Genomic DNA, 21,666 nt, shown 5'->3' with positions numbered 1-21,666 from the left:
CTTAGCCAAATCAGATTTATTAGATGATAATGTCAATATCACGTTTGCAGCAAGGGGCCAAAATAATCATATAATAATGGTGTACTATGCAGGTTTGTCAGTTACTATTTGTAGACACACTTGCCAGCAGCAGTGAAAGTAAAAGTCAACCCCAGATTCACTCTCGTTTGGCATTTCCCCTCACTGTATCTGAGTTTGTTCGGTGCTTTGTCCCCTGAAAGAAAAGTGATGATTGAGAGGAACTAATTTATGTATGAGGCTATATATTGTTTTTTAGGACAATCCTGCACTAATATGGAGTAATATTTTTCTGTCATAAAAGAAAATAATACATTATTAATGAACATAATTAAGGTCTGGATTATAGGCCTGATTATTATAATAACAATAATAACACCAACAATAATTATATTAATGCATCTGCAACCAATAATAATATCATCATCATTGTAATAACTGTATATTACTGATAAATATTTGCACTTTGCTTAAACCATCCTAAATGCTTCAAACCACATGTCTCCTTGGGTCATAACATTTTAATTGCAGCCTTCGGGCTGTAACTTAAACCTTGTAAAAGTGGGTCAGTTGTCACAATTATCTTACCTATCGTTTTTAGCTAACACCCTATCTCTCTGTCTTCCTCATACCAACAGCCGATATCGATGACATGAAGATTTCTTATGTGCTGTTGGATGGGAGCAACGCCACAAGTGATATCTTCTACTTCACCGTCCAAGACAGTGGTAGGAATCCTTTAATATTTCATACCTGTGTGTACTGACACTAAGCTGGGGCCCGTGACTGAGGAATCACTTGGCCGAAGGCTGTGCTCAGACTTTATCTGTCTTTTAATGGCTTCCTAAAATTGAAACTTCCTGCTCTCTGTCAATCTCTCGAGTGTTTGCATCACAAAGACTTAAGGCATTTGGCCATGACTGACACCCAGTATAGAGCCGCCATCTCTTTTCGCCCCACTGGAAAGGGTAGCAGGTTTAAAGGACAGGGGTCAAAGGGGACTTCAGCCAAGTGAAAGAGGACGGTCTACCTCATGTTCTAAACTTCATTGTTAAAGAACAATAAGATCCTTCAGCCCAGGGCACTTCTCTGGATTTCAAATGTCCCCCTTTCATGCTGTGATTGAAGTGACACAGTTAAATGTGTAAAGGTATGCAGGATGAGCTATTCAGTTTATAATTAATTCTTGGAAACGTTCTAACAAAAACATGTTGCCATTTGGCTTCAAACATGTATCACGGTGTGTGTGTGTGTGTGTGTGTGTGTGTGTGTGTGTGTGTGTGTGTGTGTGTGTGTGTGTGTGCGTGTGTGTGAATGGTGTCAAAAACTTCTGCAAACCCATTCAGTGCATTTAATGGGACTCAAATGAAGAGGTGTGCTATTTTCTAGTCTCTATTTTGTGCTTTACAAGCCATCAACATCCAATAGGGTACTTTACATTTCAAACTGATCCATTTACCTCTTTCTCACCGTATTCCGGCACTCCGTTTGTGTGCTGTGGTTTTACTGTTTATCTCCTGAATATTACATTTCCTCGTAGTCGCCTGACATCGGAGCCTCGCTTTTACAATGTTATTAATATCTACAGGTATAACATGACAGTCTAGTGGTCTCCTCATTTTAAAATATCTGCTCTTATCTTGTTTATCCTAAAGAATTCTCTTAAATGAACCACATACGCAGGGTGCAGACATGACGGTACAATGTATAAACTCTGCGGCTCACCTCTAACTTTTACGTAGATTTACATGAACAGCATGACAAATATAGCAAATGCAAAGCAATAAAAATGCAACAGGTGGCCTTTGCTATTCTAGTATCAGCCATAAAATACAAAACAAGATGTGGAAATGCGATCAATGCGTCAGGGAAAGTTTAGTCTATAATTGTGCTGGATTGAGGGCCATGTTGGTGATAAACCACATCACCATCAGGGCCATTGAGAAGACAGGGCCTGCAGGAAGTGTCTTCTTGTCAAATTGCTGTCTTTTTGTCAGCAAAGTGAAGCCTCTTATTAGCTACGACTGGATCCCAGTAATTAACATTTTCCCCAGATTGTAAATAAAGTAGGTGATAATTTACATTTGACGAGGTTCAGTAGCTCAGACATTTATTTAATTATTATTCCTAATTCTATACTGTTCAACAGTGTTGTTGTTAATGTTAGTCTGCCTGAAGCAAAGCCAGTTAGCTTCTCTGTCTTTAGGTGGAGGTTTAACCACAGGAAGGGAACGCAAAGGCTTCAATTAGCTCAACACTCCTTTTTCTGTTTGTCTGTATACATTGTTTAAGCTTTCAGTCAACTCAGCTGAACCAGGTGCAGTGGTGCAGACTGAGACATAAAACAAAACCATGTTTCTGCGTGACCACAGTTCATATGCAAAGGCCACAGATACCGCTGCTGCCTTCAACCCACACCACAACATACATGTGATTAATGGCATACACTATATTATTCCACATAATAGATAAACTGGTCAATCTGTGCTCACCTGCACACTCACCACCTCATAGTGACACATGGGCTTACCCAGAAAAAGATCAAATAGCAGATAAAAGCAATTTAAGCCAAGCGGTGAATCACTAATGTGAAGTGTTGAGGGGGTGACTCCTGGGGGAGGTGGCCTTGTCCTGGACATGTAGGGACATGCATGTGAAGAGCACGCTAATGGTCAACCTATCTGCTTATAAATCTAAGTAGGTGAGCTGTTTGTGTTTGAAGCAAACCTCCCGGCCATTAGAGATTTGCACCTAAGATTATCCCCTGAGACCAGTCCCTGTTGGTGCAGTCTTTCCTAATCTTAATATGTGAATGGAATTTAGTAACCTATTTCTCAAAACTAAATAGAAATGTATCCTCCAATGCCATCATCATTCAAAACTATGATTAATTAATTAATCCAAATAGTGGTTAATTCTTTTGCAATTTCTCAATCATTGAGGATCTTTTTCCAAACACACTCAGAGATTAGTTTGATAAAAAGACAGAAACAGTCACTATCCTTTCAAAATGCCCACATTGACCTTATGGGCTATAAACCTCCCATATAGACAGTAATGTTTTACCCTGAATTTCTAAATCCTTTCTTTGATACAGCATCTCCAAAACTACTTAGCTAAGTAACTTCTTATGTTTAACACAGCTTCAGTGTGACCTCGTTTTAGGACTCCTCAGTTGCACAGATATGGACAGCTGCTTTAGGGTCTTAGCAGTCTTTAAGAGGTACCTGCCGGTACATGCACTGATGCTTTTCCACAAGTAAATAAAACACACTCACACACTAAGTCCAGATCATTAACATTTCCTTAGGGAGTTGTATTGCAGTTTGGCATACCTTGTAAGATTCAAATGTTGCATGTTACATGTGTGTTTCTGCAACTGTACATAGTTTATCTACATTAAAGGGTAAGTTAGGAGAAGTGCTTATGGAAAATGTATGGATGAATAAGGGGTAAGTTTGGTGTTTTTCAACCTGGACCATTTTTCCCATTTTTATTGCGTTTTAATGACTAATAGGAGCAACAATTTCTGAAACTAGTCCAGTACTGACCCAGATCACCAGAGGTGAAACAGGCTGCAATGTAACAGCACGGGCATGTTTTCGTCCGCTAAAGTGTTTGTTTTTGCCACTTACAGGCTCAGATTGTTATTTTAAGTGTCTGAAAATTTATGGGAAGGACCCTACAGAGATAGACTTTTCTTGTACACGAGTTTTTTGTTTAACCAGAAGCTGCCTTGAAATCGCCATTGCCAACACCAGACTCAGTTTGAAGAAATATTAATTAATTTTTCACATTTAACTGTGTGAATTAGAAGTTCATTTCAAATGAACTAGAGGTGGTGATTGTGGGAACAGTGAATACACAAATGAAGATGGTTTTTGTAAGTTTAATTTGTTTCTGTCTACTCTAAATGAAGTGTGTTTTACGATGATAAAATTACAGGTTATTTAAATGGAGTCTGGTGGGTTTAGCAAAAGTGATTTCATGTTTCTGTTAAAACAAAGAAGATCTTCCTCTTAAACAAAACAGTGTTTCTCTGTAGTGATCATCTCTATACGTTTTCAGAATCTGAACCTCTCAGTGGCAAAAACAGGCATTTGTAATGGACGTAAACTGACAGTGCACACATGCCAAATGGCTACATTGCATACTGTTTCACGGCTGCCGTCTGCAGCTGCCTTCCTCAGTACTGGATCAGTTTCAAAAATTGCTGTTCCCATTTGTCACTTAGACACAAAACCTGGGAAACTAGGGACCAGGTTAAAAATTACAGAACGTACCCTTAAAGATCTTAACCAGAAGCTTGAATGTGCTGTGTCTGAGCAAGTGTGTGTGGCCAAGCACAGCTGAAGTGTGTCTCAGTGAGAGGTCAGGAGTGGACATTCAGTTTCACACCAAGAGACCTGCTGGTCAGCGGTTAAATTCCAGACTCTGAGGAAAAAGTTAACGTAGCTTTTCTCAAGTCAGGACACATCAAGTGGGCTTTTTGCCTTATCGCCTCTTTGCAGAAATGTGTCGGAGGTGCATCAATCATTCACAAGACAGAAAGAGGAAAAACAATAAATGAAGCTGACAAAGCTTCAATGAGGAATGCAGAGTTTGCTCACAGATTTGTTGGCTGTGTACGACTTACTTCGTAAATTAAGTCAAACATACACTAGACTATATAGATAGAAAAGAAATGGCATTTAGGGATCTCGATTATGAATGTCATTATATATATTGACAATATTGTAACTTGCACTAAGTTTAGCATAAGCTTGGCAGAGAGAAGGGTTGATTTTGAGCACTGATAATGCAGCCTTCCTTTTTTTTAAAGAATCTTACACATGTGATGATCTGATGACCCACAAAGTGTTTTATATTATCTCAGAACCCAAATAGCTTTAGCATGAGAGCTGCAAAGAGAGAGGAAGGAACACTGATTGATGGGTCAAACATGAATTTGTTTGTTTGTTTGTTTGTTTTATCTTTATCCTGTAAAGCTGTGTTTGGCAGCTATGATTTTAAAGTGTCAGTTCTCCAAAACATGGATTATCTTGAGTAACATGATTTCATGATTTCTAGAAAGAGACATTGCGGCTTTTTTTTTTTTTTTTTTGTCATTTTGAGCACCATTAGCTGAGTGCCATCTGGTGTCATTAGAGAAGGCAGACATCTCTACAGCCGATATCTCCAACACTCTGTGATTCACACCAAAAAAATCTAGACTGATAAATAGCACTACAGATAAGAGGAAAAATATGTATCTATGATTTAGGGGTGAACTGTCCCTTTAAACAATGACTAAGAAAGTTGCAGAATTTTACAAAACTACCAACGAATTCTCGAAAAACAGTAAGAAAAACAAACTCAACTGTCTTGTCCTGTGGCAGTGACCTCAAACACAAACTGTAGTTCACTTTGGGTCATTCTTTATGTCTGCTGGGAATTTCTATTGGGAAAGCAATAACCTCCATGTGAGTGACCAGGTCAGAAACTCCCTGCAGCCATTCAAAGTGTGGGACAGTGAGGCAGTAAATACTTCTTTTTACAAGTGGATACAGAGCTCGCATATATCCTTGTCCATCAGGCATGGGCCCAGTGAGCCACAGGCTAAGAGAAGAAACCCTTATTTACTGTCAGACTTGTTGAGACGCCTGTAGGTTTCTGCTCATTTCTTAGTCATAGGACCAGGAGGTAATATATTTATGTCAGGTCTTTTGACTTTGGAGTGCAGTGGTCTTCAGAAACACTGCCTCTGCTTGCCAATCTGGGTGCAAGATAGCCTCGGATTTCATAGCAGCACTAATCAAACTCTACTGATTAACAGATGAGAAGAAAGAGAGACTGAGCCTCTACATTCAGATTATTCGGTGGCTGTGATTTTCCCAATAGCAACAATATAGTCTTCCAGCTCTGCAGAGGGATCACAGACCCCAGTGGGTTGAGTGTTATGTGATCATTCAGTGCCGGGAGAGGAATGCACTTCCTTGGAGACTCCAGACTCCAGGGCCGCAGACAGAGCAAGGCCTGGAAGTGAAGTGGTATCCCGAGCAGACAGGTGTGTACGTGAGAGGGAAGGCTCCAGGGGGATCCCCTTTCAAAGCCCTCCGTCACCCCACTCCCAGTGCCGCAGAAATCCAACCCAATCTCAGATAGCTCGATAACCTAAAGACTTCCACTGCGGAGGTGCCGGCTCTGGAGGGGCACTTCCCCAGAGGGTGCAATGATACCCAGAAAGGAAAAATGAATGAAAAGGAGCTAGAAATGTGTGTATGTTTGTCTGGTGAATTTTCCTCCGTACAGTGGGTGCACTCTGTTGTACAGTAGGACTGCATGCTGACTGACACGGCCATGTTACACCCCTACTTCCTAACTGTGTTTTGGGATCTTACATGTCACCCATGTCAACAGTCACCGGGAGATTTACTGGCTAATGGTGCCACAGTTGGGGCCCCCCTGACTAGAAGCTGAGGCCTCTTAGTCCCCCTCCACCACAGCCCACTCTGTTGTCACTCCCTCTCCTTCCCCTCCTCTAAGACTCCTTCATGGAGTTACTATTCTTCTTCTGTGGTGTGTTCATCTTTTGACCTCTTCTCCATTTCCATCCCTTTTCTTTCCTCTCAGATTTTCCCCTATCCCTTTCAATGGGCCGTGGTATCACTTCATTCTCAGTCTTTCTGTCTCTTTTTGTCCTTTTTCTTCAACCTTGATTTATGGTGGTTGGACGGCTGCAGGGGTGGGGAGTTATGATGTATGGCTACAGCGGTTATTCTTATCTGCTCTCATATGGCAAAGCTGTTGCTGCCCCTGGCCAAGCTGTCATTGAGTTACTCGCACTCCTTTCCTTGTCCTTTTCTTTTTAGCCATGCTTGCGGCGTGGCCTCTGGGATGGCAATGTCGTTCTGTCAGATTGTCATTGAGTCCACCATTTATGGATTAGATTTGGTTTGGACATCCATATTGACCAGAGGATGTATACTAATGATTTTGGTGATACCATGGGTGTGCTCCAAATTGCATACTTTCTTTTTACTTATAGAAGGTACTCCAGCTGCCGTTAAAAACTACGCACTGTTGTGTGCAGTATGCACACAATTGGGACTTTCTTATGAAATTACCCCCTGAAATTTGACCCTCTTTCATATATATCTGTTTCTTTGCAATACATGTAGTTTTAACTTTTAAGTTATAATTGCATACATTGTAAATTTTAACATATTATATTCATATTATATATTATATTTTTGCAGTTGGTTATCTTTATCATTATTTTGTTCATTTAAACAACCAATATTCCTATTATTACTATTTGACTGGTCATCAGTTACTTAAATGCGCTGTCATCTGTCATTGCAACGTCTGACAGCTGTCATATGTTTGTGTGTCAGTCAATGTGACGTATCCCTCTGCCACTGTGCAGAGGATTGTGGGTCAGAATAGCCAGAGAAGCCTGCTGGCCTGCATATTGCAAAATTCAACATTGTACTAAAATATCCTGGTGTTTTTAGCATACTGCTATGTATCAGGACATACAAAATCTTTTTCTGGCATACTATAGTATGGTAGAATGAGTACTGGAACACAGAGTGACTTTTTATCCTGTGCCACTATGAGGTTGACATTTGTGGTTTTGACTGAAATGGCTCGACAGCTATTGGATGTATTGTAGTTTTGCTACAGACGTTCATGTGTCCCTTAGGATGAATTGCATTACCTTTGGTCATCCCTAAAAGGGGACCTACAGTATAGAGTGCTGCGGGAATGTTTTTTATAGGCCGACATGGAAGTCAATGTCGCCCTGGTTCCCTTTACAAAAATGCCGATGGGATTTATCCATTGGGTTTTGCAGAAAATAAGCTCTGTGGCAAAAAAAAAAAAAAAGTTTATGGTACTTATAGATTTTGTTCAGCAAGATCATCTTTATGATTTTTGAAGTGTAAATGAGGTCAAAAGCTAACGTAAGCATGAACTCTACGCTACCACTTGTTGTCAACTCCCAAGTAGATGATGGGAAAAAAAAAACACCAATCAAGTCTTGCACTTTTTCATTCTGAACTTAATTTTTTTCATTAGAGACGTTCAGGGTGCTCCTTTAGAAAAACACAAGCCGCTTAGCATTGCAAAAGCAGCAAGCAAAACGCTTCATTCTCATTGAAAACAAATACAACCAGCCACCCCAGGCTACTGAAACATGCTCTGTCTGATTGGGAATAAGGACACCATCAGCATCAGAAAACTAAGATGGGGAACTATGTACCAGCTAACATTAGAACGGTAGCACTGATAATGGGAGCATGTTTAGCATGCTGACATTCAGCTCTGTTTATTACATTACTATAACTTTAAGGCAGGCTAAAGGACATGGCATCTGCAGGTGCTGCCATTAGCTTATACATAATTCAGAAAATGTTTGTTAAAAGTCTTTTTGTTAATATCTTTTTTAGTTTTTTTGCATCCTTATTCATGATTCTGCACCTCCTAGTTTGACACAAGATGAAGACTCCCAGTGCCGCATCTGTGATGTTATTAGATTTCTCCAAGGTGTTGCAAGCATCTGTGTCACAATGTCAAGTATATGGCAAGCAAGTGTCAAAGATGTGGCTCTCAGTCCCTGTCAAATCATGATTTGTAACATCCTGTGGATATAACTTCACTGTCCTAAACTGAAGCAGCAATGGAGCCTCTGTGATGTGTCGATTTACAGCACATGCTGCTACTGTCCGGAAGGAATGATAAGTTATTAATACATTGAATCATGCAGCATTCCTATGAGACTCCTTGGAACGTAGAGAGGAAGCTATAGCTTTCACTATCTATTCCTACTCTTATTAAGATGTTAAAGAATCAAAATAAAGAAATGCTCAGCTGTTTCCATCAACATTTGACATCTCCATGATTTAAGGGACCATAGTTAAAAACACAGTGGTATTTAAATACCGAGCATAGTTGACTGGAACCTCCCCAGTATTTATATCAACAGGATGATTAATGAGGAAATGTAATAATGGCGATGCTTGTCACCTGATGAGGATATTCTTAGAAGGTTGCTCTTCCTTGCATCATGCTGGTGAACGTCAAAGCCTCATATTGACCTTCCTCTCTAGTGATATCTCCGGCCTGACCCAATATCCCGCTGCATCTATGTATGGTGCAGGAAGCACTGCTGCGTGAATGTGAGCTGATGAGGAATGTGCTGTTGAAGGACGCTGGTGCAGGGAAAATCTCAGGCTGTAATGTCCTGTGTACGTTTTGATGTTGTTTTGCAGGTAATGGATACTCGAAAATTTATGAAAAACACTCTTTTGCTGAGTCAGTCTGTCGTTTTCTGTTGCTGACTTTTATTTTTTTAGTTAAATACTGCACCAAAATACCTTAATGTGCCACTTTGTAGCAGGCCAGTGTGTGACTTACTGCACTAAAATAAATCAAGTAGCATTTAGTGAAGGTTTGGAGACGATCCAGTTGCTCTCACTCAGGCCCTAAAACAGGAAAACATTAGCATACTTCTTTAATATTCATTCCGTGCCCTTGTCAGCAATTAGCATCAATCACACTGAAGCTAATTTATTAAATAGCTGCTAACAGGGGCATTTAGAAACACATGTGGCTCATAAAACTTTACATCCAAGCAGAAATTAGGATGATTGTCAGTTTGAAAAGCTAATGGAAATGTGAGCTGAGCCAGGCAGCTACTGTATGTATTGGATTTGATGGCCAGTCTAATATAAGGTAGAATGTGTGTGTCATAAAAATTGTAATAAATTAGACCATCAATCATGTCTAAAAAATCTATTTTGACTTTTATGCTCGCAACTATTTTTTTCCAAGGCTTTTAACTCGTCTATTTTGAGCTAATTTGAACCATTTTCATGTCTGTCAGTCCCGTCTAAAGGACAGCCCTGCTGGGAAGTCTGGCTTCTTGATTATTACTTGATTTTCTCGAGACTCATGCCAGCTCCAGCCTCCGTGTCTGTACAAAAGAAGTCAGAGAAAGGGAGATTCCCCTCTATTACACTGTGTGAACAATGTGGAGGCAGGCAGGGAGGCATGCCATGGTGGTAGATCTGGCCCACCCAGACTGTGGCCTGCTGTCCCTCTCAGTTGTCCATCCCCTCAGCGAACAAAGACGACACAGGGAGGAAGGGGGACACGGAGGGGGGGTTGTTGGATGAGGTTCGTGGAGTACAGCTGTCACTCTGCTCCACATAGTCTGGGAGTCTGGCGGGAAGGAGGACAGAGACAGATAGACGGACAAAGCCAGAGCGACCTTCGCTTTGATGATCTTGAGCTCGGACAGAAAACTGTTTTACTTGCTTTTCATCTTCATGTAACTTTGTTTGAGTAAACAGTGAATGAGATACTTTGAAATTCCTTTGAATGGCTGAGGAAAGGTCAGGACACTGACAGTAGTTATTCTGAACAAAAGTAACCACCTGTACCACTTGTACAGCAAAGAAACAGCACCTGTTGACCACACAGTGTAACAACAGACCCACTGAGTGGACAGGTCAGGGAAAATGACAGATGGGGTCTCCTCAGTCCTGTTGGCTAAAATGTGTTGTTGGCATTCATTAAGTTCTGAAGGATATTTTCCTATTAAAATAAGACAAGACAAGCCAGAGTCAAAAAGTGCTTTATACTGTATGTCAATAATTAAAACAGCCTAAACATGAAAACAACAACTTTTAAAGGAACTGCTAAAAACACTTTGGTGTATAAACACTGAGGAAATAAAAGATAGTCTAAATTAACTTAAAATCAGGAAAGGCTCATAAACATAAAAGTATGTTTTAAGAAGGGATTTAAAAGAGATCACTGACTGTTTCAGAGTCTCGGAGCCCTGAGAGCAACCGCTCTGCCCCCTTTAGTTTTTAGCGGGGCCTCTGGAACAGACAATAAACCTCTGCCCGAGGACCTCAAAGTACGTCCTGGCGTGTACAGTACTATGAGAATCGGAGATATAGCCCGTGAGAGAACATAAAGAGCCTGAAAGGTAATCAATAAAATCTTAAAATCTGTTCTAAAACATACTTGGAGCCAGTGTAAAGAGGCTAAACCTGGAGTGATGTGATCATGTCTCTTGGTTCTGGTTAAAAAGCCTGGCAGCTAACCTATGATAAGATAAAACCCCAACCCTAACCCTTTATTTACCCAGAGGGAATTGCTGTGCTACATCTGCAACACAAAGTTTGTGAAATACAAAAAGACCAAAATATACAATATATACAAAGCCAAAAACAGGTTACCTGTATGTATGACAAATATAGTAGGGTTTGTACAGTGTCAGATCTGAGGTGTTTAAGTGTTTGAGACTGCACATAAAGGAAACATAATTTGAGATTGAAGTGTTAATGCTGACCTGGCAAACAGCAGTTTGACAAACAATTCTCAGTACAAGATGAGCAAACCATCAGCTGATCTCACAGGATGTGGCTTAAAGCTCCAGAACATTTCCAGGAGGAGATCTTAACTGTTTCTCAAACTAAAAAGGTGATGTTTAATTATAGCAATGACGATGAGTTGATTTCGTTTTGATGGTAGGTAAATTACAGGCAGTTAAAACGTCAGGAAATATTAGTCATACGATGGCCATTTGTGCAATGCCATTACGTCGTTTCATATTTGTCATGTTACACCTGTATCTCCGGTTCACGTGTCAGTTGGTAATTGCTATTTCTGACTCTTACAATTACGGCTGGGTATCATTTGAAAAATGACGATACCAGTACAAATATCAGTACCCCTAAAGTTATAGGGATACCAGTGAGGTACTTTATTTGATACCTTTTTTACAGCCATGTAAACATGGTGTCAAGTTATCTCCGAGCTTGATGAGGTGCTTTATTATGTTTCTTGTATTCCCAGTTATTCCTGATATAATCCTCCCACATTTTATACATTTATTTTTATCAGACATCACAGGCCTGTAGTATAGCCATGCTTTCAAAGGTTTCGGTCACATCTCGGCACGCTGAACTGCCGTCATAAATACACCACGCTCAACTTCACCACTCTATAAACTGTATGAGTTGTAGCTGAGCAGTAAATGGACCTGCACTTGTATAACGCCTTTCTCGTCTTCTGACCACTCAAAACGCTTTTTACACCATGAGCCACATTCACCCATTCACACACACATTCATACACTGGTGGCTGAGGCTACCATACAAGGTGCCACTTGCTACTCAGTTTTTAACACACTCACACACCTATGCAACAGCCATTGAGTCTGAAATCTAGATATAGGAGTAAAAAAAAAAACAAAACTATACATCAAAACTATGACAGTTTAGAAGAAATATATGGCTTTTTTAGTCATTTTGAATCTCTTAAAATCCATTGGTTGTGTGTGCACTGTAGGTGTCTGCTGTTCAGCATAATATAGTCCACCAGTCTATGAAATACCAGAGCAATAGCTGTGTTCTTGTCTCATTCATAAAAACTCCATTGTTGTACTTCTTGTAGCAATGCAGAAACCTAAAGCTGCCTGATTGCTCGGTGCCAAGACAGAAGCAGGCTTTTTGTCTCTCCGTGTTCATTTGATAATCCTCGATGATGGCCACTGACTAAGCTTCTCTTCATATCAGATCCAAATACGGCTGTCTGCCAGGACACACTTTCTCCGGCACTGAAACAATCTGATAATTGAAGTTTGTCAAAGACTTTCTGTACATCAAACCACAATGAGGAGTCTTCTAGTTGAGATGAGGATTTGATTCCTTCTTGGTTTAACAGGTTCATGACTTGTGAAGCAGTGCAGGTTGAGCAGAAGTCTAGAGTTTATATACATTTACCAGAATACAGTTACTGTGTGTGATTGTTTTTGCACAGAATACAGCAAAGTCATACAGTCCGTTGTGTAACTGTATCATTTCATGCATGCACTGTATAAACACCGAAAGAATCTGGGGCAAGCAAAAACAGACATGATACATGTTTCCTGTATTTTTAGCCATGACCGTTGGAAACCTGAGCATGGAGACTGGTCGAGGGTAGCTTTGCCCGTTGGGCTCTGTTGCTCCATGTTGCCTGCTTTTTACCAGGCGTGGGCTTTTGTGGAGTGCTTGCATTCATGTGTCCGTCTGTGTGTGGAAAGTGGCAGATAAATAAGACATACCAGGTATTTAAAAAAATATTTCACTGCCTGAAAGATGTGGGTTTTTTTTTTTATAAAACAAGGCTGTCTATACAGTAGAAAGATGCAAATACTTTGGAAATGAATGCTACTTGACCAGAGAAAAAACAGAGCATTTGCTTTTGCTCAGGAGGTAGAAAACCTACAACTACCAGAATGCACTGCAGTTGAGCGGACCAATAAACACTCCCGCTGGTGGGTGATGTAATACGAGTTTTGCCATTTTTATAGTTTCTGCACAGGATTTTGGATTATTGCAGAAAATAAGCTCTGTGGCAAATACAAATTTAAGATACTTATACGTTTGTTCAGACAGATAATCTTCACAAATTAACACTACTTATATGATTTCTGAAGTGTAAATGCAATCCTCAGAAGATGGTTTAAGAGTTTATTGATTTAAAGGATGTATGGAAAGTTGCAGGATGATGCTATAAACTGATTGTCTTAACTCTTGCATTAAAACAAAATCAAAAATCTCCAAACAAACAGGCCGTTACAAAAACAAATTTCAAATCAATGGGGTGTTAAATTATTTCATCAAACAATAAACTAAGATTAATCAAGCACACAGGGGTTAAAGACTGTCACCTCGTGGCATCATCCACGCTTCACACTCATTTCAGTACACCTGCCTAAAAGGTTCCTGAGTTACTGGGTCAGGTGGCTTATTAAGGTGACTCAAACAATAATAGGAAACTAGAGGGGCTTGCTAGATTTTGCTCTGACAACGATGTTCGGCATGATGGAATTCTTAGGTCTCATTTAGCTACTTGTTAGTAACTGACTTTTATAAGACGCAAAAAAGCTTCAAAATTCTCAGGTGGGCATATTTTTTTTCGTTGAACCAAAAGTAAATGACTCCTAAGCTTGTGTTAACCACAGACCTTATTTCAGGCATCCAACCAAAACCCAGTCAAAAAACCCACTGACTTCAAGACGAAGGAAACGGGAGTGCAGAAATGCTAATTTATTTCCATGTTTCAGGACTCACTCCTGCAGCACTCTATAGTCTTTGGGTGCATTTGTGACTCAAATGAGTAGGCTGACATTCGAAGAAACAGAGCGTGCTATTTCTACATGAATTAATGAACGATTGAGTCAATCAAACGTTCACTCCAGATATCTGAGAGACTAGCAGAGAGATCTGTGCACTCGTAAGCTGGAGGAAAGTTTACCATAGTTCATTTACACATACGGCCCACACTGTTACGATACAAAGCTGGTTCGAAATCAGCATAGTATCTCTTAAATGCCAGTAGTGATGTGATGAAGTACTGTCATATCAGTTCCATCTGAACATGCCTCTGTGAGTGTGCTTTGCCCCTTTTGTGTCTCGGCCTGGTTTGGCATCAGTGTTGACATGTGGGTTTGAGGAAGTGGCCCCCTTCCCATCCTGAATACCCACTCTCAACCCCCCTGTCTTTTCATTGTCCCCAGTCACATAGCATAAAAACTGCAGCCTCTTTCGTCCTCACTGAGCCAAAACTGAGCTCAATGCTGCTCGATTGTGCGGACAGGCAGACGCTCCTTGCCATTGTTCTCTGTTTACATTTTATTCAAGCTGGAAATTTTTTTTTACTGTTTTATCATCCATGAGAATCACACCACATAAAAACATATTAGCTTTTAAAAACTTTCCCACCAAATTGCTGAATGTTTCTCCTGGGTTCCCTCGCACCTCTAAGCATCTTTAGCAGAGTCAGGTCAGAGGGGTTGTCGCCAGTGTGACCAGCCGTGCAAGACTAAAGAGAGACAGCCTGCTCTAACCTCTCTGATCCACATAACCCAGTGAGCTTGACCCATTTCACATCAAAAGTCACAGGTCACCGGGCTCTTCTCACTGAAAGATAAGGCATTTTGGCCCTTTGCCACTGTTGTTAAAAAAACATTCAGATTATGTAGCAGAACCCATAATCTTAAAGAGCCGGTTTCACGTCAATGACCAAAAGTGAGCTGACAGTTTGAGGGATTACATGAGTCATGAGATAGTGTGGATTAAGGACAGAATTGGGTCTGAAGTTGTGGATCAGTGGCAGGTGACTCTGAGCTTTGGATGTTTTGTTCGGATGTGTGTTTTACGAGCACGGCTTCTTTCAGAGATGATAAAGAGGTGCTAAATCACGGTCATAACGTGTTAAGAGCCCAAATAATATGCTGCTTTGTCACACTGCGGTGAGATAAAATCATGTTAGTGTAAGAAGTATGTCTTTGTGGCCACTAATGGAGCAAAAAACAAGCCTCTCTGCTCCCACTTAAACTTCACCTTGTTCAAGAGGGAGAGCGACAGAGCGTGGACATGATGAGGTAAGGCAGATTTACAGGAGGCCAGCTCATTAAAGAAATCACACTATGACTGAATCTTTCCATAAGCACACCTTATACACATATCCGTGTTTGTACATGCCCTGTTGAGGCCTGAGGTGGATGAGAATCAGAGGAAATGAGGAGTAAGGCAACTCCTCTTAAGGCCCAGTGAAGTGAGGTTCAGGAAAGCCCTGGTATTAAGTTATCATGTTTCCCCTCCAAAATTAAAATGCCCCTTTGATTCCTTTTCATCCTTGAGCCCAGAGCAGATTGTAGTTTATATGCCTCAGCGGCTCCTAACGTGAACAAAATGGATTGTTTCTTCTTTGTACCGTGCTGTGGGGGAAGTCTTTTAAATAAAGTACTAATGCCTTCTTTCTGTCTTCAGGTGGAAACAAACTAAAGCCTCAGCCATTCAGGCTCAACTGGGCCTGGATCTCTCTGGAGAAGGAATACTATATAGTGGATGAGGACACCAAATTCCTGGAGGTGACACTTAAACGCAGAGGCTACCTGGGGGAAACCTCCTTCGTCAGTAAGTGTTGACAGTCTTTTCATTTTACATTTTTATGACTAATAACTAGATTTAGCCAGAGATAGAATTATTATATTTATGGATTTGTTTTAGACCAAAAAAGGACATTGTTGTTGTTTCTTATTTGCCATTTTGTTTCCTGTTAGAGTCTTTCTGTAGCATTTCCGTCACCTATTAGCAATAAACTCATATGAGGGATGTTGCCCTTATTAAACTGACAATGTCACAAAGAATTATCGCTCATTTAACTGTTATTGTGTGCCCTTCTATAAAACATCAGCATAACATTCTCTTATAAAACCTACACAGATTCATGTTGAGCTGCAGGATATCCCCATATTACCCTGACACTTACACTGAAGAAAAGATCAAATCAACACTAATAACAACATGGTGTCTCCAAAGGTGCCAATCTTTTGTGCTCTTGTTTGACTGCTGCTCCATTTCCTCTCTTGCCTGAAAGAGGTCTGATTGAAAGCGTGTATAACCTTTCCTGGTAAAGGTCACTAGGAAATGTCAACATGCTGGTCTGTTTGGCTGCATCAGACACTTGCATGCAACAGATTTACGACAACATATGTTAACATCTACACTTCAGTCTTTGAAGTGGCAAGAGGATTGTAAAGGAGCACATACCCTTATAAATAATGTTAGAAATGCAGAATCCTTTGCACCATACATAAAATATCTAAATCATGATATACATTGTTTGAAACACCAGAAAAGCACTGGATTAAAATAGCACTGTCACTATAAGAGCCACTGAAATCAGCAATTAAATCTCTTGTTGCTCAAACCACATACATCCTTCTCCCTCAGGTATCGCCACTAAGGATGGAACAGCTGAGAAGGACAAAGACTTCCGTGGCAAAGCCCAGAAGCAGGTCCAGTTCAACCCCGGCCAGACTACGGCAACCTGGAAGGTCAAGATCTTCACAGACCAGGAGTTTGAGACCTCGGAGACCTTTGAGATACAGCTGTCAGACCCCGTCATGGCTGTGCTGGAGTTTCCCGACACTGCAACAGTCGAAATTGTGGATCCTGGAGATGGTAGGACTCTATTTGGGCAAATCCTTACCACCATACATGCAGCCTTTTTGATTCAAAGACTTATGTATCATTGACTTGTACATGATTACTCATCATCTGTGCGTGTCCGTCCCACAACAGAGTCGACTGTCTACATTCCTCAAGCAGAGTACAAGATTGAGGAGGATGTTGGAGAGCTGTTAGTGCCCGTGCGGCGATCAGGAGATGCCAGCCAGGAACTCATGGTTGTTTGTTCGACTCAGCAAGGTGAGATGAACACAAACTATATATCACAAATGTATCCTTAAAAAGTACTAAATATCAAAAGTTGAAAAAATAAAAATAAAATAAATAAAGGTAAGTCAATGTTAATTGTTTTATTGTTACATACCGAACCAGTTGTATTTCATGACATTTATTATTATTATTCCATTTTTCTACATTAATTATTTATATTAAAGCATTCCTTATTGAATCCTTTGACTTGCTGCTGCCAGGATCCACACAAGAATAACTGAAGTTGAAATCTCCTGTCCTCTCTCTGTTTCCATAATTCCTCAGGCACCGCCACTGGCACCATACCCAGCACTGTGCTGTCCTACTCTGACTACATCACCCGACCTGAGGACCACACCAGCGTGCTACGTTTTGACAAGGACGAGCGAGAGAAACTCTGTCGCATCATCATCATCGATGACTCGCTGTATGAGGAGGAGGAGAGCTTTAACGTCACCCTCAGCATGCCCATGGGCGGTCAGGTGGGAGCCAACTTCCCAGCCGCCAAGATCACCATCTTGGCAGACAGCGATGATGGTGAGTGAAGTTTGTGTGTGCAGTTAAACCTGTTATTGAGCCAATATTGTTTACTGAGCTGGACTTGTTCTGTTGTAGCAACACTTTACTCACCCCAGCAAACTTCAAGTGTGTGGGTGCTCAATTTTGCAGATAGATACATGGACACTGTAGACGGATGGCTGGATAGATGAAGCAGTGGCTTCATGAAATGACTACAGATACAAACAGAAACATTTATGGCTAACTTTTAAAGATGGCTGTTCAGGTTTTCATAAAAACCTCCTGATCCTTTTCAACTTTAAACCAACAAACTAACACATAATTTAACAGGTGTAGGGTTTCAACATATCTTCATACAAAAGTTGATATGATATTTAATAAATGAGCGCCCAATGAATGACGTTACCCACTTAAAGAAAAGTGAAATGCGTTAGATTTAGGCAAGTAAAGTTATGTAGGTTAGGTTAAGGAAAAGAAACATGGTGACAACGTACCTTAACATAACTCAAAGTTCACTTGGTTTCACAGGGTTTCAAACAGCGGTCTCCTGGGGGAAAGTCCCGTGTTGTTTGACCCATGCACCACACTAACCTGCCTCCTTATGCAGACTTTCAGTCTTTATATTATTTCCTTCTTTAATACCATCAGCTCACTGGTTATGTGATTTGCAGCCTTCCCAATTACATAGGTTATACATGAATTACTTGCTCATGATTATGTGGGTTGCATAGGAATTGAATTACTTTTCGTAGGTATGCCCAGAGGAGAGGAAAGGAAAATTCAAGATAAGATCAGAAACAGATCAGAATTTAGTAATCCCCCAATAATAAGCTGATTTACACACAGTGAATCTATTTGTCATTGTGTGAATTATAAGTGTGTGACACATCAAAAGCCCCACTTGGCAGCCAGTGTGAGGGATGAGAACAATTAAAAGGAGAAAGCCATGAGTGGGACGCTGGATCACATTATTGCATGGAGCAACACACATTATAGAAGCTATTGTGCACAGATATAAATACAGGTGTGCCTTGTACCTTGGGCACAAAAGTTTGAAAACCTTTGTAGTAGGCTACAAAGATGCCAGAGCAGACCAGGAAAAGGGAGATGAGTTGATTTATGATCAGATTGCAGTATACTATCCAACATTGAAGCTTCAGACAAAAGCATTAATATTTGCAGAAAACTATATTATTACTTGCTGATTTCTGTGACTGTTAATATTAGTGTTGCCGGTCTATGTCTGATTCTGATTCACAGCTTACTTGCTAAAGACAGCAGAAAGATACTTGCTTGCTGCAAAAGGGAAAAGACTCGCTGAAATCCAAAACTGATGCACGCAAATCAACAAAAGCACACAAAGCGAAAAATCACAAACACTGCCTGACAATGAGCAAGGAGCCCAGAACACATTACTTGCCTAAAGGTGAAGACAGAATGGCGTCATGTGCTGTGTTACAGTGCTCCTGACATTATAGTGGCAGCTGGGGGTGATCCTGTTCTCATTGCCCCCTTTGATGGTCTATTTTGCCATTTTGGTATCTGCACACTATTAATCGCACAATAACCACAGTCGCCAAAGCAAAAGCCCTTGATACTGTACTCGCCTTAATGGCTTTACAGTATTTTCGGGTCCATTACTCCTCCAGTTTGTGGGTCTGACTGCTTTGTTTACACACTCCGCTTCAGTTATCCTCCACATTCTGTCTGCCTGTGTCTGTCTGTCTGAGTGTTAGAAACAAGATAACAATAGACAGGTGTTGAGAGGGAGAATGACGGTCTCAGTGGATGTTATGCTACACTATGGGCTGTCTGACAGATAAAAGGGCTTCAAACATCATTGTGCTCCTCGAGCGACCCCCAGGCCTCATTGGCATTCAGTGGAGCTCGGGGGAAACAGAGGGCATCCCTTTGTCTGCAGGGACCAAAAGGCAGGTGGTGCAGAGAGAGGGACTATTGTGCAGGGAATCCAAATGACTGGCATGTTTTTACTCTTTCTCCTTGTTTGATGGTATTCAGGGCTACGTTGCCTCTTTCTGTTTACGAACTTGAGAAGGCAAGCAGTTTATTTTTTAGGCCATACATCACAGATGTCAGTGGGTTGATTTGATCCGTCAAAGAAAACGTCTTAACAAACTTGACAAATTGTAGCCCCAAAATTCTTAAAATCCTTGAGACCCTTCTTGTCTTTCTTTGCGACCAGCGACACCAGAGTCATTTTGTCTTCCTTACATTTCTCCTCCATATCTCCAGCCTTTCACCGAGGTAATTTCCTGGACTTGCTTGTTGTAGAGACAGACGTGCTGTGGAGAAAGCATCCCTCGCAACAGGAGTACAATTGAACTTTATGTAAAAATAATCAGTGTGCATTCCCAGACACGTGAAGAGACAAGAGCGGACTCCTCAATGTAAACCTCTATTGTGGATCCACTTCTTGGTGGGTCCTGAAGCAACACCCCGTCATAAATCTGGTTCAGAGTACGTGTGTTTGTGTGTAAAACCATCTGCCTGTCTAAGTAAACTTGTGGTCTGGACTCTCGCCAGTAACGAGCCTCCATTGTTACTGTATTTGTCTGGCTCTTCCTCCCCCTGATCTTTAAGGTTGCCATGTTGGCACACAAACCCCCCATACAACCCCACTCTTCATCCTCCCTGCTACTAAATAGCTGTCTTGGAGGCTGAGAGGCATAGAAAGTGTGCCAGAAATCCCTCTTTTGGCATCAGTTGTCTGTTTCAGCATCCGTCAAATTCTAACTAAACCCAAGATCTGCCAATTCTAGTCAAGCATCAATAATTGAGAGCAACTTTATTGTGAAAACTGGCGTGTTTTAGCCTCCTAACAACACATTCACAGAACATTTAAACAGACAAAAAGAATTATATTTGATCAGTCTATCCCATTACCACATCCCAAACTCATTTATTGCCATGTGCTCTGCCCCGTCAATTGTATTTTATATGTTTACTTTAGTTTTAATGCTTCACAAGTGATAAAGAAGGCCAAAGGGTGTGTAACATTTGCTGAACAGTAGCCACAAGTGACATTTTTGAGATGATAAATGTTGAAACATGGTTTTGCAATTTAACAAGGAAAGGAGACTCATAGTGCCCTTGAAATGACTCAGTAATGTCAGTTACTCAGCAGTATCTTATCTTAATGGCAAGGGTGCATTTTATTGCTTATGACTTCAGCTTTTCATTCATAAGAGGACTAAATATTTATTTCCTCTTTCACTTTAATAATGGTTAATAGGGCTTTTAAAATTAGTTAAAAGACATTAATGTGGACAACTTTGGGGTTGCTAAGTCATTAAAAATCCCTTATTTACCCCAATCTTGCTTTTTCTTTTAGTACTTTAATTAATCAGGATGGATTATTGCAGCCTTTTATTAATAACTCTTTTTGCATCTGTAACAGTGGTATTGTCGATTCAATAGAAACCAGTTAAGTAATAGATTACCACCATGTAATACTGCATTATTACAAAAAACAGAGAGATTTTTCACGACCTGGCAACCCAAATGTTTGTGTTGATGGCTTATAGCTGATCTATAAGGCATTTGTTTCAAGTTTTACGTTTATTACATTTATATAACACTTAAAAATGCAAACAGATTTTGCACCAAAGTGCTTTACAAAGAAAAACATATAAGCATATACAGTGATTTTCAAACTTTTTGAGCCGCAGGCACACCAAAGGGCAAGACAAAATCTCAAGGCATATCTGTGCACAATAGGCTCTATAATGTGTGTTATGACTCTCATCACGACATTAATTCATTCATTCATTCATCTTCTAACCGCTTCATCCTCTTGAGGGTCGCGGGGGGGCTGGAGCCTATCCCAGCTGACATTGGG

The 21,666-nt window shown here is 40.6% G+C and overlaps 1 protein-coding gene across 1 annotated transcript in view; it reads left to right on the top strand.

The window, feature by feature from the left end:
• The window catches only part of frem3 (Fras1 related extracellular matrix 3), a 38,042-nt gene that overhangs the window by 5,660 nt on the left and 10,716 nt on the right, over window positions 1-21,666 (top strand). The window contains exons 2-6 of the mRNA XM_049571621.1: window positions 657-746; window positions 15,837-15,983; window positions 16,803-17,033; window positions 17,154-17,279; window positions 17,574-17,825. Of these exons, the coding sequence (XP_049427578.1) occupies window positions 657-746; window positions 15,837-15,983; window positions 16,803-17,033; window positions 17,154-17,279; window positions 17,574-17,825 (846 nt within the window). The remainder of the gene's footprint in view (window positions 1-656; window positions 747-15,836; window positions 15,984-16,802; window positions 17,034-17,153; window positions 17,280-17,573; window positions 17,826-21,666) is intronic.

Source organism: Epinephelus fuscoguttatus, linkage group LG3 (assembly GCF_011397635.1).
Source record: "Epinephelus fuscoguttatus linkage group LG3, E.fuscoguttatus.final_Chr_v1".
Classification (NCBI taxonomy): Eukaryota; Metazoa; Chordata; class Actinopteri; order Perciformes; family Serranidae; genus Epinephelus; species Epinephelus fuscoguttatus.
Note: the sequence above shows the minus strand (reverse complement) of the source record. Positions and strands in the feature narration are given on the sequence as shown.